The following is a 25,281-nucleotide window of genomic DNA, read 5'->3' as shown; positions in this document are numbered from 1 at the left end:
TGGTTACTAATACTTTATTGCGAACAAGGGGTAGGACGCGACAAGTTTTTTACTTCTTCCTACTCCCTTTGAACATATAACTTTACTGACTTATTGATTTTTTATTTTGATTTTTTTTCTTCATGTCTTTCATGCTGTTTATCAATCAATCAATCAATCAATCAATCAATCAATCAATCAATCAATCAATCAATCAATCAATCAATCAATCAATCAATCAATGTTAAAGGGAAGACCATGAATGTTGAAATGCTTTCATAATAGGCATTTTTTACTTTAAGTAAAATATTAAAAGTATTTTCATGGGGAGGGGATAACTACCAATTGCCAGAAATAACCCAAAATAAATTTTTGAAAGCATATTCGATTTATATAGCCTTTATTACACGTAATACTGTACTCGGAATATGAAGTTCTCCGTAGAACTCGTTTCAGGAACCGACCGGAAGTGACGACACTTCGGAAATACTTTTCCGACAGTATTAGTAACGCTGATTCGTGTTGTTGTGAAAATTGTGGAATTATTCTGAGTAAAAGTAAGACATTATTTTTTTGTTCAATTTTTAAAAATGATCTCTTACGCTTGGCGTAACATGTGTTTGACCTCTTTACCCAGGATGCACTTGGCTCTTGCCATCTTGTCTGGTGGAAGAGAGGCAGCCAGCCAGGCAGGCAGGCAGTAGCAGCAGCTAGCAGGCAGCCGGCCAGCAACCGTGAGCCTCCAGTTGCGGTGCTCTTGTGGCTATCTGTCTGCTAACAGCCACATGTAATTTACGACACTAAGAGGCCCAACTTCAACGACTTGTGACGTTTTTTTCCTCTCTCCGCCGCTGGATTATACTTTATTCTCAAAGTGGCCGAGAGGAATGTTTACATTATGATTCCACACCTGTTGGTATTGGGGCAGTCAAAACTAGCTCACTTGAGCTAACTCGGCTAGTCGGCAAATCGAAAAATAGAGAGAAGTGGGCTCACAAACCCGGGCCTGTCTCCGACTGAAGTCCCGGGGACAGCCGCTGAACTACTCGGACAAGGGCCTGCTTGTTGCGGGCTCCCTGGGACACAAGGACGGCTGACCGGGTGTCGGAGAGAGGCCGGGGAGACGTGCATTGACCGGACACCGCGCAACGTCTCAGGAGTTTGGGAGAATCTTGGACCGTGCTTGTGACTTTTCCGTGGGTGGACTGAGCGAGCGGTATACGGTATGGAAAAGTGCTGTGGCGGTACGTCTCCGTGTTTTGTCCTGCTCCATTGAATTTACCGGCGGCGCTTGGTTTCACGTGGGAATCCACTGACTCGACAGAGCTAGCCAACATGTCGAAAATGCCAGCGAAAAAAAAGAGTTGTTTCCAGATCACGAGTGTCACGCAGGCTCAGGTGGCGGCCAACAACACCGCAGACGACACCGAGAGTCTGGACGATCCGGACGAGTCCCGAACAGAGGACGTGTCGTCGGAAATATTCGATGTTTCGCGAGCTGACCTTGCTGTGTGCGATAGGAGCTCGTCCGAGGAAACCTTAAACAACGTGGGAGACACGCAGGAGGGTCAGGCTGCTTTGACAGCCCCTGTCAATGGGGGTCTCACCAATAATAAAAGTGCATGCGGGCGTGTGACCCCGCAGCATTCAGTTTCAAGTGTGCCCATTGTGCCGGCCCCTGCTGCCACTGTCTCTACCACTGTTGCTCCAGCGAACACCTGCACCTCTCGCTTCAGGGTCATTAAACTAGACCATGGTACTGGAGAGCCCTTCAGGAGAGGGAGATGGACTTGCACTGAGTTCCACGACAGAGACTCTGATTCAAATGGCAATCGGACTGTGGATAGCATCAAGCCAAATGTAACCCTCGACCACAGTATAGAACGGGACAGTGGAATAGGGACCACCGGTAACACCGTGGTCTCTCCCAGTGCTTCCTCCTCACAGGCTTTGGAGAACGCCGTGGACAGTGGCCACACGGCTACACATCCCACTCATTCTTCAGAGACTGTGCAGCAAGGCTTTGGCTTGGTCCCCCAGATTGGGAGTGGAGCAAGTGCCTTCCAGCCCACAGGGTACTCAACAGCGACAACATCAAAACAAACGCAAAATGCTCAGGTCAATATGCAACCTGCTGCTCCCCAAAACTTCCTCTCGAATAACCTCAAGGGTGTGCACCAAGGTTCCCTGCATCAGAATTCTCCCATCATGCCTCCCGCTACACAAGTCCAGCACTTTCCTTATTCGAACCATCCTGCAGGCCAGCCAGATTACCGGCAGCAGCACTTGGGTTCAAGCACTCTTCCCATAGCTCCTCACTCTGTGGGCCCCTCGTCTCTTATCATGCCAGCTGGTTCAGTAGTCCAGGGGCTAGGTGTTGATGCACCCTCCGCCCAAGGCCTCCTGCTACACATGGCACCAGGAGGCGGTCAGCAGCAGTTGTTCAACCCTACACAGCTCTCGGCAGGGTTAGGCCTTGCCCCCACGTCCTCTGTAGCCAGCGGTGTCCTGAATGTGGCCGTCACAGTGCCCACTACCACAAGTACGCCAACGGGTGGGGCAAGTCAGGCCCCTGGCACCGGTCGAATCACCCCAGGCCTTCTCGCTGGATTCAGTAAGCAGGCAGACGACGGTCGGCCCAAATCTGAAGTCCTACCTCAGTCCAGTGGCAGTGTGGTGCCAGGGAAAGACAGTATGAAGCCTTTCATCACAGAGGGTCTCGGCCTTCCTAGTCCTGCTGTCAACAGCCTCTTTGGCATCCATATTACCATGGACGGTGATGAGGACAGGTAAGAGGGTGTTTTCTAATCTGTACAATTACATAGAATGATTGTTTTCCTATGCAGGCAGCGTGGGTTCAGTTACCACACAGGAATGGTGTGAATGTGAGTGTGAATGGTTGTCGTTTCTATGTGTGCCCTGTGATTGAACGGTCAGTTCAGGCAGGTTGTGGCTAGACTTGAGTTCCCAGCGGCTCTGAACAGCAAAAGTGATTGTGGGATATAAATGAATGGATGATATCAATGAATGGATACATTTTTTGGGGAGCTTTAATTCATTTTTTCATAAAGTCTACAGTATCTGTATGTATCTATCCGTGAATTTTCTTTCAATTTAAATGCTGTTATTTCTTTCTACATCAGTGTGGGCATGACCTTAACATTTTTCAGTACGACCAGAATTAGGCACCTTTAAAGCAGCCTACTGAGTTTACTTCAAGAGAGCCATTAAACAAAATCTGTATTTTTCTGCTGCTGTAAGGAAATAGGTCAAAACGGCTTGATACTCCAGTGAAAGTGGCAGAAACAGGAAGAATTTTTAGTTTGTCATGAAAACAGATTTAAAGCACACAATGGTCAACGTCCTTTTTTTTTTTAAACATTGGCAGCTCCCTAAGGCAAAACTCTCTTAAGCCATGGGAGGGTGTAGTTTAAGGAGGTGTTAACAAACATGCATAGCAGCAAAGATGTAAGAGCCTTATTTTTATTCCCTAGTGTGACTATAAGAGGCACCATTCTGCCCTTTTAGTGCTAAAACCATGTGAATGTTGAGTCTTTACTTGCTTACAGAACCACTTCACATACACACAGCGCCTATGTCAGAGGGCTCATACTGCTTGCACTAAAATATTGCCACACTTTATTTGAAAATAAAAACGATGGTGGTAACATAGATTACCTAGTTGGCAATTTTTAGGTATCTACCGCTTTGTTAACCAATGTTCTGTTCTTCAGTGCTTAATCAAATAGTACAGCTGCCTCCTACAGCAGTGGAGGAGGAGGAGGAGGAGGAGTTGTGTGTTTTCAGAGATCAGGTCTGCTCTATATTGTTCTTGGTCTAGATACTGCTGAAGCTTATAATTGTTGATTAAGATACGTTATCCCTGCAGCATCACTGCAACTGGCTTGATAATGTGCACCAGTCAGGAAATGTGTTTGCGTTGTCCCAGATAATCATGAAAGGAACAGCCGCTGCCCCCTTCTTAGTCGGGAAGATAGAAACGAGAGTGATGGAAAGTGGACTGACAGCACGCTTGTGTCGTTATGACGATGTTGGCAGCAGGACAGGACATTTAATAGGTGGAGAGAGGAGTAGGTTACTTTTACATTACTTACACACACATGCGCACGCCTATGAGGACTAAAGTGAGCATCTAAGGTGTGCTTGTGTTGCATGACATGGCAGGATGCTGTGTGCTCTGTGGTCTGGAGCTCAAATCAAGTCTTCAGTGTCTTTGTTGACACATCAGCATAGCTCGGTGTTGACTTGTTTCCTGACTCAGATTTATTTCAACATTGTCTAGCCATTGTAATTTGTCAGTCTTGTCAAAGTTTTATTTAGTTTGGTGTCACCTTTTCCGAGTTTTGGCACAGTCACTTGTCTTGCCAAGGATTATCAAATAGTTCAAGTATTTTTTAGGGTTCTTTTAAGAAATTACCTGTCCAATTAGGTGTTGACAAAACTGACTGACAATAAATAATTAGAGTAATAAGAGTGCACTAGTTGCCTTGTCCAGATTGCTAAGTGAGTGTTAGCAAGTACTATATTTTTTAAAATATTCATTTTAGATTTCTACAGAGAATGTCACATTTTATTTCTGGATGTGACAAAAAACTCTGAAAAAAGACACATGTAGAAGCTTACTTTCAAATAGAGATAGACGATACATTTTTTTCAAGGCCGATACCGATTATTATTAGTCAAGAAGGGCGATAACCGATATTTGGAGCTGATACTCATTTTCACAAAAAAGGAAAATATTGACGTCAAACTGAAATTTGTTTAATCATCTTTGAGCATATGTTTTCTGATTTGCATAACGTTGATTTAAAAAAAAAAAAACATTTTATAAATGTTTGTCTATGTGGCCATCGCTTGTTGTAAAATTTGAACAAAAAGAGATATTGTATTGTATTGACTTAATAAATATAATATATATAAATATAATATAAATAAAAACAAAAGGTTGGTCAGTAGAATCAATTATAAAGTTCACTGAAAATTTAAATAAATACGTCCTTGAAGTTAACACTGTTTTAAATTGATTTATCGGCAATCAGATTTTTAAAAAAATTCCGATACCGATATACTATACGTCAAAATACTAAATATCGGCGCCGATAATCGGGCCGGCCAATAATCGGGCCGGCCAGTAATCGGTCTATGCCTACTTTCGAATAAAAACTCAACATTTGTTTTGCAAAGCCACAGAGTAGTGAATATATTTTTGCATAAAGATTCATTCAAACTTGGTGTCCAAGCACATGTACGGCCAAAAGTTAAGAGCATCGAGAGCGACCAATGTGTGTGTGAAGGTTTTCCTTTTCTTCACATGCTGCGATGGAGCTTACCACTAGCACAATTACATTTACATGACTGAGATTCAGTTAAAAGTATGCCCCCTCCTAAAGCAAACATGGCAATGAACTTGGGCCTAGGCAAATGTGATATCTGATGTGTGTTGTTACCGTGAAACCTTGCAGATGCACACGTACTGAATGTCAGGGAATGTTTCAGTCAGATAAGGAGTGTTTTGAAATGGGTTCCGTCACTGTGGACGATGTGAGCTTGTCATCATTGTGAGTTGTTTAATGACAGATTCGTTGGGGTGATGATTAGTGGGAAAACATTGGGATATGAGTTGAGCTGCAAAATCCCAGAGATGGATAAAAACGAGTGGATTGACTGTTACTCCACAAACGCAATATTTATCAGAATGCCTTGTTTCAACTAGTGGGCTTGCATAGAACATATTCTTGAAAAAAATATGTTTGGGTTGACTTCCACTTTAATAAGGCAGCATCCACCTAATATGGCCTCAATGAGCCACTGTCACTACAATAGTTTTCATTTGTTCTGTGGTGGAGTGACCCCACGTTGCTAAACTTAGTGCGTTCTGCTTTACTTGATGAAATATTCAAAATTTAGTAGTAAAAACTATTTCCTCTGTATAATCACATTGCCATAACTAGGGCTGGGACGATACTCTTTTGACCCAATCCGATACGGATTGCGATACTTGGGTTGCGATCCGGTACGTATTGCGATACTTAAATATTATGAAAATGTATTTATAAAAAAACTGAGGCATGTTTCCTAACTTCTAACTTCAAGGGGAAGTCAACCCAAACATATTTCTTTTAAGAATATGTTCAGTGCAGGCCCGGTTTTAGTAGGGATGTTCCGATCAGGTTTTATGACACCGATACCGATCATGCATGAGTGAGATCGGCCGATACCGATTCCGATCACATGGAATATCTGTATATTTTCCCATTTATTTATGGTGACTGCTATTATGCTATATTATCTGAAAAATACCCCAGCTTTATTATTGCTGTAATTTTGACAAAAATCGATATACCGTATTTTCCGGACTATATGTCGTTCCGGAGTCGTTAGGGAGCCTTTCTGGCGGCGTGTTTCAATTGGAGTCAATGTAGCTCGCTCGGGCGGGCGCGGTTGCATGCGGCGCGGCGCGAGTGATGCTTTTGGACGGAGGGACGTCGGCGCGTATTAAACAAATCAACTTTTTTTACCATTTCGTCTCGCGGCAGCCAAGGATGACCTGCGGGTGATCGGATGTTTTGATCGGCAATAAAAGGCTTTGATCGAATATTTCGATCATATAATTTTTCACGAAAATCGGCCGATCATGATCGGTGCCCGATCGATCGGAGCATCCCTAGTTTTCAGCCATCTCAAGGGGCGGCCATTTTGTCACTTCTGTCGACTGAAAATGACATTTGCTCAGGGTTCAGATAACGACCAATCACAGCTCACCAATTCTCTGAAACTTAGCCATGATTGTAACACCTCTTTAGTGTACTTGCATTATTAAAGTAATAGTTTTAATGTATGTGATGGTATGACGTCATATTTGCAAATGTATGTTGTAAATGCGCTGAATCTTCATTTAAAGAAAATTGCTAATCGAATCAAAATCGCAATATCTGTCAGAAAAAATGCAAAACAATTTTTTCCCTAAAATCGTTCAGCCCTAGTATCAATACTTGGTATCGGCAAAAAAAGTTTCACGATACATTCCGATACGATATTTTTTCCCAGCCCTAAATAACTGACATTCCACTTTTGTAGTCAGTCCATGTGAAGTAAAAAGTGGCACAGTCTTTTCTTTTTTTCTTTTGAGTGATGTCATATGGTATTAACTCTTTCTATATAGTTAAATTCTTTAATCACTCCTCACCATCTGGCGCTTGTTTCATAATGTACAGCATATTCAAAGTGTATGCAGTTGTGATCCGCCTGCAAGAACCTTGTTTTTACAATTATAATAGCTTCTAATTTAACACAGCAAGAAATACATAAGACTCCCGGTAGACTCCAGAAACAAATATTTCCCATATTTGAGCAGACAAAAGGCTTCCACAGTGGTGAGATATCAGGATGTGCACGTCATATATTTATAGTAACGTGCGGGCCCCTCCCTCCATTCTCCCTCTTGGCAGTTTGACAGTCCAAGGGGGAGGGTGTGTGGATGGGGAAGGGGACATGTGTTATGGGTGGTAAATGGGTTGCTGCCATGGCCTGGACACAAGGGAATAGCTTATTTTCCACTGATAGCTGGGCTGCATTAACTTCCAAGGGACAAATTCCTGGAGCCCTGAATGGCTTGGATTGTCAGCTTGAGCACCTGGCGCTCTGACAGCTTGATTTTAGGCCACTGGACCACTGGCCGAATGTGGCTAATGTGAAATGTCACTCCGCAATACAGAATGTTAAACTCTAAAGAAAACACAAACAACTCACTCTGATTTAGGATTCTTTTGTAATGCAAAATGCAAAATAAAACTAACAACTCTTTTAGTCTTGGTTCAAAATAAATTGTGCAAAAATAATACAGATTCAGCTATTAACTATTAAAGATGACACAATGAAGATGGAAAATCGAAAAAAATGCATCACAATGTAAATATTTCCTATCAGAAATAATGTATCACAATGTAAATATTTCATATCAGCCGATATTGCTAAATGTTATTTAGTTTGTTTATTTTTAGCCTAGTGACCCGGATCTGTGACTGGTATTGCCAGCCTTTGCGAGTTCTCGATACCTTGAAATAAGGCCGGTATCGGCCCGATCCCGATGCCTGGTATTGGTGCTCTTCCGTCCCTAATATTTATAATGTGGCTTCTACTTTTTGTCTTGTGAAAGATTACAACAAAAGTTTCTGTCTGCTTTTGTTAAGGTAGATGGGGTTGTTGGTTGATCGTGTCTTGTGGCAATTAATGCAAAATAGATGACTTCATTGCACATTGTTGGTTTAGCCTCAACTAGTTTGAAGAAGAACATGACACCAATAATTGGAAGTTGAGTGACATCCACGCTCTATACGACTCAACTCATTTATTACAAACCCTATATTTGTACCTCAACATATGAGGACCCATTAGTGCAAGACGCTGGAGCAGTGTGAAGGTTTTGTTATAGGTAATTGCTCAAGTGCACCATAACTGTAATGTGTTGGGGACATGGGGTGGGCACTAGTCACTCCATATCCCTTTGCTGATCCTGAGTGGCGATCCAAGCTAATCAAATCTGTCGCCGTCAGCCATAGATCATACTTGTCCCTGACATGGAAAGACTGTATATAATGTTAAAGCTCCAAACAGGTTAGTGGTTGGAGACGTTTTTGATTGCAGCACTCGCCCGATCATATCGGCAAGGTGTCAGGGTTCACGTCCAATTAGAGTCAACCAGCCCAAGTGGGTTCACAACTAAAAGCCCACCATACCTAACTCTCTCTGTGAGGGCAGGCCATTGAATATGCTGCATGCTGTTTCAGGAATGAGAACTGCGTGTAAACCTCTGCTGTTTATTGGCTTTTCCAAAATGCTCTGAAGCCAGAACTGGTTTGACCCCTCTTTTGAGTTATTACAGTATGTTAAGTATGCCCAGCTCAGACCGAAGGAAGTTCTCAGACCAAAGAGAAAACCTGTTGACAGCTGCTTGTTACCAGCCTGTACTTGCTACGTATTGGAAGTGGAGCTATGTTGAGCCATGTGAGATGTTTCAGTGTGTGTGTCACACCCTTCTCCAAGGGACGTTCACAATCAATCGGTGATCGCATGTTATCATCAGGGTAACTTTGAATCGTGTACGGCTGTAAAATATTCTGAATTGATTAATTCATTTCAATGATCCATCATTAAATAACACTATGCTGGTGGAAAGAAACTCAGAACAGGCACAAGACTGTTACTGTCGTACTTGCTGTTTTTGATTTGATTCTTTTGTATTGCCGGTGATTGTCTTATAGTTATGTCATAGAAGTTTTTTTTCATTCAAGTATTTCCTGTAATTATGACTAATACTGCGTTAGCATATGTTCGTGATAGACGACTTTGTGAAAGTAGAAATTGTATGATTGAAACATATCATATGAATTACTAGCTCGTGTATTGACATTTGACAGATAGCCAGAGAGCTCTGTGCAGCTCCCCCTCATAGCTCCTCTTGCTAGAACAATTACATGATGCAAAGCCCAAAGCAGCTGAATTGGACAGTATGACCAAATTTTTCTTGTTTGGTCTGTCTGTTGCTCTGCGAAAGCTGCTCACCTCATGTAAGTGACTGCTTCATGAGACGAGTGCCGCGCGTGAAGCCTTTATAAGTACGTTTGAGGGGCGATTCGTGTGGTCCACTTTTTGGAAAAAATGATTTCAGGGAACCTGTTTTCATTTGAGAGGTAACAATTCATAACAATATCCATATTTCTTCCACTCCTAGTTTTTGTCAAAATACTTTTTGACCAAGTAGGTCATTGTTAGGACTCAGTGACATGTCTTGGATGCAAGTCATTCTCCAACAGCCCCAACAAGTTAAAATATGCTAATGCTTATCTTGATGGAAATTCATGTACATACCCGTAGCTCAGCACCATTTTCCCTTTATTTTTCCTTCTGTCACTCGCATATGGCTGCTGCTGTTCTGCCTGACCTATATGCAACATCGTGAGGCATGTGGAGATGGACGTTGGAAAACTACATACTAAATTTTGTGCAAAAATTGTGATTTCCAGGACCATGTAATAATGCACTGGAAAATATATGAAGGTCATAGTTGTACTTGTTTCCTGTTTATGGTGATTTGAAGAATTTTAAAGGATGGCCACAGATCTGATCTTGGGCTTCACTTGCTATGGTATCATAAAGAATGTAGTTAACCCATTTCTCTCTAAAATATGTGGTTGTCTTAGCCGGGCATTCTCGGAGAGTGGGACTCAAGACTGGAACAAGGATGTTTCAGTGCCTTTGACCCCCGGAGCCAGAAATGTTTGAATCGTTACTAATGAGGATGTGAAGAAAGCACAGCAGCCAGCTGCAGTTGAGTCATCCATTCTTCTCTCTGTGCGCTCTCCCTCTCTTGCTTTCAATGGTTATCATCGACTGCTCTGATTCACTGGTGCCTCTGTACTGGTGCCTGTCGTGTAAAATAGTGTGGGATTTGCCACAAAGAAGTTTCAAGAACATGTTGTACCCTCTGCAAAGTCAAGCTATGAAAGAGAGAAATATTTGAATCAACCCATATTTCACATTTTCATTCAACCGCTTCTTACAATAGCCTCGTCCTCTTTTTTTTCCTCATCCAGTCATCAGGGTTTTGCTTTTTTTTGTTTTGTTTTATTTCTGATACTTCTACTCCTTCTTAGTTCTTAGAATGTAAGAGTGAGTAAGTGGATGTGACTCATTGTGGCTGGATGAACTGCTAACGTTTCAATTCACATCCCAAAAGGCAACCTCGGATAGATTTTACACTTCTGTTTATTTCTAACTTGTCAGCCACCGTCATTTGAAATTTGTGTTGATTCAAAGTGGTTTCTGCTGAAATGAAAAAATTGTGAAAATTCACATTGTCATTTTACCACTAATATCATCTTATTCAACTTCTGCTTTCTCGAATATGGATGAGCACATTTGATCAAATAATCTGAAAGCCGAAAAGATCAACTATTGGCGGGTGTCAGTACTACACCAAGTATCGGCTTCCAATATTATGACTCATTGTTTATTTCATGGCCTTGCGATGTTGCCAAAAGACACTACATCACCTCTGGCAGCAGGCAGGGAAGTGTCACATAAGCATTAGCCTTATTTTAAGCAAAGTTAACTTTTGGTCATTAACGCAATGTCCATGGAACACACCCAGTGTACGGTATGTCAAAGGAGTTGGCTGCGATTTGTCACAGGAAGTTGCTAGTCTTTGACCTGACCTAGAAGTATGAGTGCCCAGGCAACTAGTAAGACAACAACTTGCCTGGGAGACACTGTAACAAAGCCAGAGTATGGTGTCATTACAAATTTTGAGTTATGGCTCTTTTATTGACTGTTAGAAAGTGTAATCAACAGTCAGTAAAAAAATTGATTTCTGTAATATTAACAGGCAGAGTGGTTCAATTTATGAATGTTGAATGTTTTCCATTGCTCTGAATTATTTTCACTTTGATACATTCAAAATATTACACATAAGAACAATTTATGATTACACGATCTCCTGTTTATAGTTAAACAGTAGGGGTGTAACAAAAACTGTTTTGAATCTGAAAATCAGTTTGGATTTACATGATGCTTGTAAGCTTAAAAAATGTTGACTTAATGTAAATCTGCTCTTCATAAGGGTAATTTTGTAATCAATCAATTAATAGGTACTTAAAAAATCTTGAGATTGCGTTTTGATTAACCATTCACTTGTTTGAGTTTGAGTTTATTTGAAAAGAGGGACAGCACATATTAACGAACATGTCCATGTGAATATGCAAAATTATAGCCAAAGGCTAATTTCCGTCTTTAGTCCCTTCGGCAGGTTGATGTTAAAAACATAAGATAAAATGAATAGGGCAACAGTAGGTAAAAAACACAGGACACAGACAAACTTGACAAACATGAGATACATGCAATCTAGGCAGTGTTGTGATGACAATGTTGTTCATCCAGCAGCCAGGCGTTAAGATGTTTGATTAAGAGGTTCAGAGATGGGAGTTCATGTATGGATTTTGGTATTGAGTTCCAGGTATGTGATGCACAGACAGAGAAGGTGGTTTGGCTAAATCTACTCTTTCTGAAGGGAAACACAGTCACCTCTGGAACCAGCTCTTGTTGATCTGTTGGGGATTTTTGTTTATACAATTCTTGCAGTGGAGGAGGAGCTTTGTGGTGGAAGATTTTTTTTTAAATCAAGATGGCATCAGCGTATTTAATATTATTGTCCCAGTTCAGGCGCTCATGCTTTTTTAATATCTGACAGTGATGGTACGCTTTTGGTTTTCTGTGCAATACTTTCAGAGTTTGTTTGTAGACGGTTTCAATTGGATTTAGTCTGGTCTTACAGGCAGATGACCAATTTACCAGGCAGTAAGAAATGTGGGACATGATCATTGTGTCAAAGTACAGTTTTGCTGACTCAAGCCTTAAATTGTTTTTAATGGACCTGAAGTTGGACAAGTTAAATTTAATTCTATTCACTATTCAGAGTGTTTTTTATCTGTCGTTTGAAGAGAAGTTGTGAGTCAAGAGTGATTGCTAAGTATTTAAACTCTTGTACTACATTGATTGTTTTGCCTTGTACAAAAACATTGGGATCACTGTCAGTAGTCGCTCTTTTAGTACATACAAACAGTCTTGGATATGTTTAAGTACAGTTGTGATTTTTCAAGCCAGCTATAAACATTTGTCATAGCATCTGTTAGTTCTTGTTTAGCAAGTTTTTTATCTTTCGCATGGACATATAGGACAGCATCGTTGGCGTACATTTTGTGTTCTGTATCCTAACACACTGTGATCTCCCAGATATATATGATGCAATCCAATTTAGCGTACTTGGTGAGAAGTTAAAACTAGACAGTTTGGTCAGCAGTAGTTGATGGTAGAGGTGGGCGATATATATCGTTATCGATATCATCGTCAATCTTGCTTTCACGATGTGTAATTTTACATTATCGAGTATTAATACTGCCTCGAAAAGCGAGTCAGCCGACGGCCGCAAAGTATGAGGAAATGCTAAAAAATCAGTGTGCATTGACGGCAGAGGAGGAAGAAGTGATAATCATTCGCCGAATCAGCGGGCAGGACCCGGTCACGTGACTCTGTCCGCACTGCAGCGGGGCTGTTTCCTCCTCATTTCATGGAGGAGTGTCGAGCGGGGATTCAGAGCGAGGCGCGAGTCCACGTCGTCCATAGTCTGTAAATGCTTTGGAGTTGACAAGACTGACATCGGTGGGAATAACATTGTTAGATGTGCCAAAACGGTCACCGTGAAGAGCAATTCTGTTGCACCACGAGCCATATGGATTACGAGGAAAACTTGGCGACCGCGCAAGCACGCTAAACAAAAGCTTAAACACGCACACATACTCAGAAAACAGTCGTCGAGTTGAGCCAACAAACACAAACGCACTCACGCACACATACGCCCAATACTTTAGCGAGCAAGTCAAACGTGACAGCCTGGATGTTCGGTTAACATTCAGTTTACATGCTTTTACTCCGCATCATTCATAACCAGCCCGTATTCCTGAGGCGTGTTGCGCAAACTACGGCGGCTTATTAGTGCGACGCCAGCACACACCGCCAAACATGAATAAAGTCACAAGTCTGCATATCACAGTGATGAATGAGTTGGAAAATGCACTTTTCGGTAAGTTGCAGCTTTGTTATTCAACTTTATTCTGACTACGGTGGCCTGTACCTGCTCACCTGGAGGTGGCCTGGTCCAGTACCCTTGTGAATAGCATGTGCTGACTCCATTTGTCTAGATACACAGTAAGCGTGTCCCTTTTTCTTGGACATGTTGAACTTAGCAGAAGGTAGAGGGTTATCCAAACAATAGAGGAATACGTTGATAGCACAATCCAAGGTCCTATTTGATCTTTCGATGACTTTTTAAGCTTTATTTTAGGCAGACACACAGGACCTGCTACACTGTGTGTCTGCACCCTGGCGGCCATCTTCCTTCCTGCAGTCGCTTGTAGATGCAGTTGAGGTGAAATTGTGAGTTTACGTTATATATTTGTCTGCAACTAGCAGAGGCAGACCCCTAAAACGCTAATATGACCGATCTTGCTGCCCCATCATCGAGTAAATGAATGAACAGGCCCCTTGCTTAGCAAAGTTGAGCATACCGGGTGACTTTGTTGCCTCAGGCTGATGATGTTACCAGCTGGCATCCTGCTGAATGATCCCACCCATGATGGTAATACACTGACTCATCATAAGTCACCTTAAGAATTATGTGAAAGCTGTGATGAAAACCTTTTCTTTTTTTTTTTTTTTGTGAGAATGTTCAGATTTGTGTGATGTACAATGTTTTCACTCTTTCCTGCCAACCTGAGCTGTGATCTTATTTTATTCCACTCAGAGTTGTTAGCTTTCAACTTAAAAGGCCAAACATTTCACAGAATAATCACTGGGTGGCAGTAATTTACATTATAAAACAAGTCACCAGCTGTCCAAATGTAACTTTAGACTTTTATTTATTTATTTTTGAGGTACAAAACAAAGCCCCTTTATAAAGCCACACATCACACTGCAATCTAGGAGAATGGGAGAGATTGAGTTTTCAGTCCTTAGCTGCATAGCAAGGACTTAGACTTAATCAAGTACCGGCTGCAAGCTTGGACCCATGCAGAGGGTCACGTCCCTGTTTTTTTTTTTTTTTCTGTTTTTTTTTTTTTTGTTGGTTTTATTATGGGCTGGAGGTGCTTTTCTCTGTCCTATCCCATGGCATGTATACATATCACATCAGGTCATATATACAATATGTGAGGGCTGGACCGATAATTCAGTATCAATACATATCGCAATTGACTTATGATCGATATCAATAGAAAATGTCTTTGATAAAATGTTCCATAGAAATTTTTTTTAAAACAAACCCAATCGCGACACGGTGCATGATGTAGGCAGCGCGCATCCGTCTCCAAACACGAAGAAGTTAAACCAATGAAGAAGAAGCCGTTAAACCAATGTAGAAGAAGCCACTAAACCAATGAAGAAGCAGCAGCTAACGCAAAGGAGCATGCGTGCGGGCCCGGTGGCTGTGCGCCATACTCGCGTCGAGCGAGCGAGTGAGCGGCGTAACTTTGTTCAAATAAACGACCAGTCTCTTCCAATAAAATGATCTCCGGATGGAGATGTGGCGTACAAGTAAAGGAGTTCCCTGTCTTTGACATGCTAGCGCCAGTTAGCCATATCCGACCCTCGCCATCTCACTCAAGTTAAAGTCAAGCAAGTAAAATATGAATGGAATATGGTAATAATTCTTTATTCCAATTCTCGGTCTCTTAGCGAATGAAATGCTTCAGAATATACACATGACGGTCTTGTGACCCCTCGGAGGATGTGGTGGTATTTTTTCGACCATAATGGCGGACGCGCAGACGATCGCGGGAACTCTGCAATAACTAATGGCAGTGATATAGACGATGTGCTTGTGGATTACGAACTAGTTGAACCAGTCAAATGTGATATATGGTTAAGATATATGTTTATACACAATGACGATATCTGTGTCTTTGTAACAGAATAGAGGATGGTAATTACCACTCGATTTTTTAAAATTAAAAATTGTGTTTTTCTTGCACCTACACTTTTTACATCTTTGATTGAAACAATAAATAATAAACTCGGGCCTGTCTGAAAGCCACGTCTAAGCTCTGAAATTCTTTTGGAATTATGTTTCCATCTGCCACAGCGGCTGAGATATTATTTTTTAAGTGGGAGAACCTCAGGTTTAAGAGGATGATTTTATAGTCGCTCGTCGGTTTTGGGGAGATGTTGAGCAAGGTGCTTTAGACCTTAATGAGTTAATCTCAGCTCAAGATGCTTATTTTCAAACTACTATATACTATATCCTCTATCAGACATATCCAAAGTCCGACCCGGGGGCCAAATACGGCCCCTGATCAGATTTCTACCGGCCTCGAGCATAAAATTGATGAGTGGCCCATCAATAGTGTTGACGACAGTCCAAAATACATGTAAAAAAAAAAAAAGCTATTTAATATTTGACCACCTGATGGCAGCAGACCTGTGGTTGCTCTCTTGGGCACTTTCAGAAATAGCGTGCTTTGCCTCTCCGAACACCCCATCTCAAAGTCGTCAGAGTGAACACCTTGCTTGCAGCATGACCTTTTGGGTGGCCCTTTCCAGCCCATTTCTAAATTGGAGAGAAGAAAAAGAAAGTTGACAGAGAGGGCCATTGCTTCCAGAACAAGTGGAAGTGGATGTCTGTCTAGTTCGCTAAACGACTCATTCAAGCAATCCAATATCAAGCTTCACTACCGGACCAAACATGCAAACTATAACAAGGTGACTGGTAACAAATGCAGTGACAAATTAAAGCAACTTCAAGCTGAATGGTCGGCCCCCACACATTCTCACCTCACCAAATCTGGCCCTCTTTGCAAAAAGTTTGGACACCCCTGCTCTATATTCTGTCCTACACAGCCATGTGCCGCTACGCACACACACTTTCGTATTTGTCTCTCACACCTGCGTGCGCACTCCAAACGCAAATGGCTGATGCATATTCAATATGAGGGCGGACTCGGGCAGTTTTATTAGACCACTGTGACGTGTTCTGTAATTTCATTGGTCAGATGTTATGAGACTATGGCTAAATCTATGGACGGCTTGAAGCTCGTCAGTAAAAATTCATAAATAAACCACATCACATTTAAAGCCGCAGGGTTCAAAGCATGGAAAAAAAGTAGCAGTTTATAGTCCGGGAAATATATTCGTATTTATAGGCTTACCTGTACCTGTTTTTATAGGTTCCGCAGCAGTGTTCTTTCATATCAACATAACTATTATCGACCATTGTATTATCATGTCAAATTACATAATATTCTATCTAACCCTATACTGGTACAACACAGAGCCATAGGCTCTGTTTGACAACTAAACCCTGTTTAAAACGTTCTGCAATATAAACAAAGCTTTTTGATTGACAGAAGTTTTGATTTCTAAATCCCTTGTCAAGCACACATTATAAGACCACAGATCGGTTCTTCAGATGTTACAGTGGGGTGCAACTTTGCCTCTGGCATCTCACAAGAGACCCATTCTTAGCACCCTGTTGCAACATGGTAACTGAGCTTGTATTCATAGAATAGTGTTGGATGGATTTTAGTTGAAGTATTATAAGTATAGTACAAGTATAAGTGGCTGTCTTTTTTTTGCCTTTTTTTGGGCGAGGAAAAGGTGGTTTATTTGATTATATAAAGAAAAGTGACCAGACAAATAAATGACATGTTCAGTGCTACGTTGGTCTACAAACAAGATTTGCAGACAACTATTTCTTTGGTTCCACAGCTATGCTTCAGTTCGTGAACAGTCATAGCATCCGCGTTGTATGCACAGTTGTGTTTTCTGCTCAGTTGAGCGTGAATGTCCCTTGCTCCGTGTGTCACGTATTTCACATACAGATACCCATCTTTTTGTTTTTGCTCTAAATTATCCCTCAGTATGGCTCCCAAGAAAGTGAAAAATTCCGCCGAAGGTGCTGCGGAGCGGGATTGTCTGGTGGGTCGTCCATCGAGGGTACGTTAGTGCTTAGCGGGGAGGCTTACGGCTCATACTGTCGGCACTTTGCCAGGCAACACACAAAGATGATTTGATTCTGCGGCTGGAACGGATTCATTCCATTTTCAATCATTTTAATGGGAAATTTGCTTCAGTTTAAAAGGCAGTATAAAAAGCCTGTTAAATTTAAGCAGATGTTTTAAGGTTGTCCTGATTGACATGCTACTACAGTACAGTACAAGCATCTCAAATGCTTGGCTTTCATTATGTCATGGATTGGCTGTCAAGCGTCCAAAGAAATAGTTGGATCACAACTTCATTTAGTACTGTATTATATAATAATTGTGGTTTCCGTGAGAAGACGCATTTCATGGCTACCCCTGACTGCATTTGATACCTTTTCACTCAGCACCTCTGATATATGGACTTGACTCTCTGCCAGCTGAAGTCACTGCGCATTCAAACTTCTTTCACTGTACCTATAAAACCAGGTATTTGGCTTGTTAAGAGGGCAGAGCTCACAGCTGTTGTGTTGAAGTATGTGGTTAGTGAGGTCTTAAATCTTACAGCATTGACATACCTCACCAATGCATAAGGACAAGGTCCTGGGGCTTGTCATTGTGCGATTGTTCGGGCAGGGATAAAGCTTGCTTTGGCTCTGATATGGAAAGTTATCTGAAAGTCCCCCAGCAGTTCAGACAATGTTAACATTTCATTTTTCCTGCTTTTTTTGTCCCTATTTGTAACCATTTACTTTGACTTTGTTGACAACACTTTCTCTGGTTGAATGATCACCCTATTGACCTTTTCATATTTATTGTGCAAACAATAGGGTGCCGGAATAAGGACCTGAAACTCTTCAGGATCATGACTTAAATATCTTATATACCAGTTTACTTCTTAAAAATGGTGATTCAGTTGCTTTCTTCTATAGTTATCGGAACAGTTACACGTTATGCAATTTTTGAAAGCAGTCTCCACTGTCAACTCTGATCTCCTGTTCTGAATCGGTGTCTTCTGGCACACTCATTCATTCACTTTCTTGCCTACCTGTTAAAATAATATCTTGCTTCCTTTACTCAGGTTTCTCCTTTCCTTTTTTCAATTCCTAAAGAAACGCAGGGACCCAGCCACTACGCGCTATCAGGCGTTCGGGCCTAGAATATTATGAGTTTCGAAGCCTTTCAACAATAAGTATGAGCTTGGGGGCGTTTACGTGTTCGTTTGTGTGGCCAGGAGTGGGTGCCTCATTACCCAATCATTGCCACCCAAGCAACCTACTAAATTTAGTCCACTGGTACTATTTTATTACTTTGACATTTATGTGATCCACAGGTGTAATTTACTAGCATGTGCTTCAGTTTATTTGATGATGTGAGAACAGATCACGATATGATGACACAAATCTTGATTATATAATGTTTGTTGACAGTTGGCCATTGTCTAATAAGGAAGTATCATGCTACATGTCAACAGCTGTGATTTGCACCATTCCCACCAGTAATACAACACAGTTTTAACGATGTATATTTATGTATTAGATTTACTTGTATAGCTACCAAGCGTGTTAATAGGTTTTACCCACCATTTTCTAGTTTTGGTGATTAGCAGAACATAAATATTTTCTGTTATCTAATGAATGTACAGGAAGTCCTGGATTTACAAACGAGTTCAGGTCCTACACTGCCGATGTAACCCGAATTTCCACCTATGTCGGATTTCACCGTTAAAGTCGAAATTGATATCAAAAGACTTAGTATAAAAAAAGCGAAAATACATTAAAAATAAAAACATAAGATGCTTTATTTAGCATTACTGTTGAGAGCTGGATGGAGAAGGAGGAGGGCTGGGCGAAAAAGGCAAAATGCGGAAATGACGTCAATTTGAGTCACAACGCTGTGTGTTGCCGTTCACAGTGGGTTATTCAAATTCTCGAGCAACTCTGTCCGCTCATTCATGTAAACGGGTTATTCCAAATGCTTCAGAAATCTGAATTTTCACCTTAACCCGAATATTGACTGCATGTAAACATAGTCACTAAGTCACTATGGTGATGGGGACAAAATGGCGTAAGAGGCACGGGCATCGTAAAGTCGAAACGTCGTAGGTCGCGTACGTCGTAATTCAAGAACTTCCTGTACAGACAATTATTTTTAGAATTGGCATTTAGAATTTTTGGGACTGCTACTTTTTGGAACTGATCAATAGTTCACTCCATTAATAGACTTTCAGGATTATTGAAGTGCTGGTTGCCAAATGACTTGTATTTAAGTCACTGAATTGTTATAATGCATGGAACTCAATAGCACTACACTGTTGTAAATGTCAATGCATTTGGTGACACACCTGACAGCTTGTAAGCCATCAGTGATTAAGTTTTCTCAATCATAAGCCACTGGTGGTCGTGATTGCCTAGAGCCAGGAGGTTTTAGCACTGAAAAGAGCAGATCATATTAAAATAACACGACCACAGCTATGGTAGATTATGTATTTTTGTCTGAAGTCTGTCATTTTCTCAGATGAGAAGCTGATTATTACTCGTGTTGGGCTCTTGACCTGTTAAGTCAACCAGCCTCGTATCTGTACTGTGGTTCCCCTGTCTTACAAGTAGCTCCAGCCTCACTGTGAGGCTTTGGGGGGGGGGGGGGGGGGGGGGGCAGTGAGGGTTGTTGGGGGTGCACTCTGCCAAGGAGTTGTACACATTCAGGTCGTGTTATGAATGACAGATAAGTCAAATATTTGTTGCTGTGATGATAAGGAAAAAAAGTACTCCGACCAGTTGACTTGGGCTGCTGCCAGTCATTGATGTTTACATTGTTATGCCACATGCCATTGCTGTGATTGACTTCCTGCTCTGGCATGGCTGGCATCAGAAATAAACATGGCACATGTTTATGAAGGACAAGAATGAAGAGATGCCTCTGGGAAACTTGAAACACATTGTGGCGTCCCCGGCGGAATTGGGAGTGTTGACTCGTGCTCACTTTGGCAGAAACGCGACCCTATCATCATGTCATCTCCTAAATATTCATAAAAGCTAAGCTCTGTTAATCAAGTGAATTGTTGATCCAACCTGTTTTCCTTGAGGAGCTTTGAGGAGATTTTGCTAATCATTGACTTGATTTCAGGAGTAACTTTTTAATTTTGAGATGATGGGATGATTTTTGCAGGTTAATGCCAGGGGCCTGTGGCAAGGGTTTTATGCTGTAAACCATAAAACTACGAAAATATAACCAATGAACAATTGGCTTCTTCTTCTTTTCTTTTTTTTTACTACAATCAACAGTTTTTATTTCTCAAAAAAACGGAGTAGCAGCAAACTGTATTTTAAATTCCAGAAACATTTTCACTGGGGGAATTTCAAACAAATACATTGTCCTTTAGCAAAGCAAAATTGATTTTGAAAAATTACTGAATTGTAATTTTGAGGATATTTATTGTGCAGATCTCAAAACGCCAAATCAAGACTCAGGATCACATTGTGGAATCAGACAAATAACAGTGACATTATAAGATTGGTATACGCTTGACTAGGGATGTAACGATTCACTCAAGCTTCGATTCGATTTTCGGTTTTCAGTTCCCGATTTTTGATTCTATTCGATTTCATTTTTTAACCAGTCTCATGGTTCGTAGGGGGTCCTTAACATGAATTGTTGAATTGTTGACTGACATTTTAGCTGACAAATTAGTGGTTCCATTTATTTTCCCACAGAGCTCCTTGTAGCCTGTGGGCTTGCTGACTAACAGTTGAACTTTATTCAAGGCTTTCACCTAATTGCAGGTAAAGGGTGCTGCTTCCCTAAATCTCCTTTTGTCTGGAGTTAAGTCATCTGCAAGGTTGGACTTGCAAGGTTCAACATGCATGAGCTGCAGTGGGATAGTTTGAGGGCAAACAGAAGCATTCCTGAAAATCTATATTTGTTCCCAACCAGCTCTTTTTAAATTTCTTTTCCAACTTGTCCTTTATTACATGACATTCATTTAACATCGCACACGTTAAATTTGGGATTTGTAAATGTTAGGGCTCATGAAGGGTGCTTAACATGACCTAAAAGGGCTTGAAAAGTGCTTGAATTTGACTTTGCAAATGTGTATATATGTAATACAAAAATGAGTCACAATTTACAGTTATGAGTTGAGGTAACAAACATTTAAACATACAGTATTAGGGTACTGTAAATCAGCAGCGTCACTGATAGTCACTGGATTAAATGATATTCAATGAAATATTTCAAACAGTATCAAACGTTTACGTAACACTCTGAAGCTTTTTTGTTGTTGTTGTTGTTCCTAAATACATTTATTGGCACAGACTCAATTGGAATCACATTCTTGTCAAAAAATTAAAAATCCATTTACTAACAGGCTGTGGGGCATACTTTAAGTACCTAGCCCAACCCAATTCAGTTGGATCGTTCTTCAAAGTGAGTACATAATTTTGAAAGAATTACTGGGCTTGGGTTACTCCCCTTTGTATATTGTGCCAAACTCAAGATTTTAAACCTTGCAAGACGTTTACGTTGCAGTGAGGAATTGATCTTAACCATCTCCCCAAAGTGATCTTCTTATGTAACTGACCACGGATCTTAAAGTTGCTACTGTTTTGGAAGTAACATTTGCATCTTGTCAAGTTTATCTTTGGAAACTTAGATGACATTTGACCTGTATTTATACCACGAGCGTTTACTGAGCACACATCTCCCAAACAGTGTCTCATTGCTTCACACTTGGTCAGTTAAAAGCTTGTCATGCTCGGGAAATACCTATTACAAGCATAGATGTTTCTATTCAGCCTTAAGCAAACTTCCTCACTAGGCAACTAGAAATGAACAAAAATCTCCCTAAATCCATAGATTTAAGCAATTTAGCAAAACATTCGGCCACAAACCAATTTCCATTTCAAAATGCGACTTAAGCAATAGCTCAGCTAACATGTCATTATCGGCTTTTATGGTGCTGTGTCTAATGCTTTTAGATGGATATAAAGCATCTTCTTCAGAGAGGATCCCCAAGGAGAGCGTCCTTGATCTTGTGATGTGTATGCTACTGAATACAGATGCTCCTTTACAGTGAACCCTGGATTTGGCCAATAGAACCTTTGGTGTATCAGCTAACGCATTCCAGTCTGGCCTTAATCACATTAGGACAATTAGTGGGGCATATCCAAATCCCCCAAATGATTTAAGGAGCAGAGTGGCAAAGTGATACAGGGACACACAAGCGCTGGTTTTAGACGAAAACCATTTGACACTGATGACTTGAGACTGAGCAACCGTAAACATGGCCCCCTGCTGTGTTTGCAAATTGAGCTTGGTCACACAACTCCTCACACATGTCGTCAGGAGCCAAGTGGTGGAGAGCTTACTGCAAACATTCCTGTCCCTATGCAAGGGGTTTAAAATAACAAGACCTTTCATAACCCAATCAACATGGTGGCTCAAGCTCATCCACATTCTCAAAAATGTTGATTTTTATTCATTCACAGACTACTTAAGGGCATGGATTACTTCTCATGCCCTCCATCATCCGGTCCTTGTGTCCTTTGGGAGGTTCACTGGTGGGCTTTGAGACGTATGTAACACTGAGAAGTTGTTTATGTACAAGTCTGGGGATTATGTACCATTCCTTCTTGTATGCTTTTGAGGAAGCTTTGGGGACTGTAGACACACCTATTAACGACTATTGATGTCATGCTAAGAAAATAAAACTTCCATCCAAAGGTGTCCCTCATCTAAGTCAGATTTTGTTTAGTCTCCATTTTGTATTGTCGGACCTCCCCTTCTGTTCATAGCCATCTATGAAACATACAGTACTTCCAGCATCCTGCAATTGTCATCGTTAACCTCATGATACAATGAGGACAGCAGCCATTTGTCTGCGTTATTTATTTAACAAATGTTTGTAATCAGGGATTTGAAATTGGTTTAATGTTTAAAAGACTCAAACATATTTTTGTATAAGGTAGTTAACAGCTGATTTCAAATCAAACTAAAGTAAACTTGTCTTGTTGTTTTCAGCCGATAGGGTTTAAATTGTGTCAGTCATGATTGTAAACCCATGAAAAGACATTTTTTACTTTTCTGTCATTTAGAAATTTTGGAGGACTTTATTTACTGTACAAGACTATAGGGGGCTATTGTTTAAGTTTTCATTCAACTTTTGAAGACATGCCGATGCTCCCTTTTTTGTTACAATTTTACAACAAAGATGTATATTGACAAACAATAATAAAATGAAAAATCAACATTGTGAACATCTGAAATATTGTTCAATAAACATATGCTATGCTTAAAGACGATTACAGTTCAGAGCTTAATTTTTTTTTTTTTAATTTCGATGCCAATATTTTCCTTTTTACTGAAAATAAATATCAGTTCCAAATATCAGTTTTCGGCCTCCTTGACTACTAATAATCGGTATCAGTATAGGCCCTGGAAAAAAAACATCTAGTCTCCTTCTTACCCGATAAGGTGATTATTCAATGCCAAGCAGCCAATGGCAGACTCTCTTGGTAGGTTCATTTTTTCTGTTGTCATTCATTATGTTTTCATACATTTTGTGGCAAAACAATCAACACAAAATACAAATAAGTATTGTTGGCTGTTATTGAGTTTGAATGAAAAGTCTAAGACATCTGTTTGAACACCTTAATAAATTTGTCTTCTCAAAGTGGCCCAGGAAAAGAAATACTTTGTAACTGTGATCAATACAGTAACTTATTTTGGGTTGTGTAATTGAACACTTTGCTGACATCATGTGGTGATATAGCCAAACTGCACCTTGAAGGGAACAGAACTTGAAGAGCAACAGTGAGTCATCAGTGCGCGTGCTCCTCTGTTGTTGTAGTCTCCACCATCCCACTATTGTTTTGAAATCAACTCATTGCGGGGGGTGTTGTCGCTCAAAAACTGAGGTCTCATTTATCCAGCTGCCTGCCCCCCACCGGGAGTATTTGTATGCTCTGGGACAGGGACGTGTGCCGGTCCATCTGTGCCCTAGTGGAGATCTCATTGATTTATGCGACGCCATGGTGAGTCATGTGATGTAGCGACATGTGCTTGTTGTCTCATGCCATCCTTCTGTGAAGTCTATTTACAGCGGTGAACTCGTAGTGTGCCTGCTGGTCACACCCCTTGAATAGACGTTCCCCAGAAAAGTTGGTACTGAACCTAAAGCTTGTAGAAACAAATTGCCTGGACGCCCTCTAATCCTTGCCGTGTCATGTCACAGCGTGATGCAGGCTCTGACACAGATGTCTGTCTCCAGAGGCTCTGGCCTCGAGGCCGAGGTGTCCATGGGCCAGAGGCTCTGGCCTCGAGGTGTCCATGGGTGGAATGTGCTGAAGGTCCCGTTGGAGGATGAGTGTGTGGATGCCGTGGCAGTTTACAGGTCAGGCCCACGTGGAGGTTAGCGCCGCAAGAGGTCCTTATGTAAACCACCACATGTTTTCCCTCTTGAATAAAATGTACCGGGTGCTTTGTTTTTGTTGGAAACTGAATGGCAACAAATTAGATGAGGGGATTTTGTCTGCCTTCAGGCAAGAAGAATCTCAGTCACTAAACCAATTTGATTCCGACTGGCGTTGTCTGTCGCCGTTATGAAACAAAACACATTTCAAGCAGAGTTGGATTTTATTTTTTAAAGTTCTTCTCTCCCATTGACACCAATGTGCAAATGCTCTCTTTTAAGTGTGGAATGTGTTCGCTTTGGTTATCAGCCCCTCCGAATCACACATCCACTGTGGAATGCCATACATTC

At 41.1% G+C, this 25,281-nt stretch overlaps 1 protein-coding gene across 1 annotated transcript in view; it reads left to right on the top strand.

Annotated features, from left to right (window-relative positions):
• Positions 1 to 469: 469 nt before the first annotated feature.
• tsc22d2 (TSC22 domain family 2) overlaps positions 470 to 25,281 on the top strand; it is a 32,820-nt gene continuing 8,008 nt past the window's right edge. Inside the window, exons 1-2 of the mRNA XM_086048240.1 lie at positions 470 to 536; positions 617 to 2,768. Of these exons, the coding sequence (XP_085904366.1) occupies positions 1,315 to 2,768 (1,454 nt within the window). The 5' untranslated portion in view covers positions 470 to 536; positions 617 to 1,314. The remainder of the gene's footprint in view (positions 537 to 616; positions 2,769 to 25,281) is intronic.

The sequence above is a fragment of the Filicampus tigris genome, chromosome 12 (genome assembly GCF_054856515.1).
Source record: "Filicampus tigris isolate MCC_2025a chromosome 12, RoL_Ftig_1.0, whole genome shotgun sequence".
Taxonomy (NCBI): Eukaryota; Metazoa; Chordata; class Actinopteri; order Syngnathiformes; family Syngnathidae; genus Filicampus; species Filicampus tigris.
This window is presented reverse-complemented; position numbering and strand designations above follow the sequence as displayed.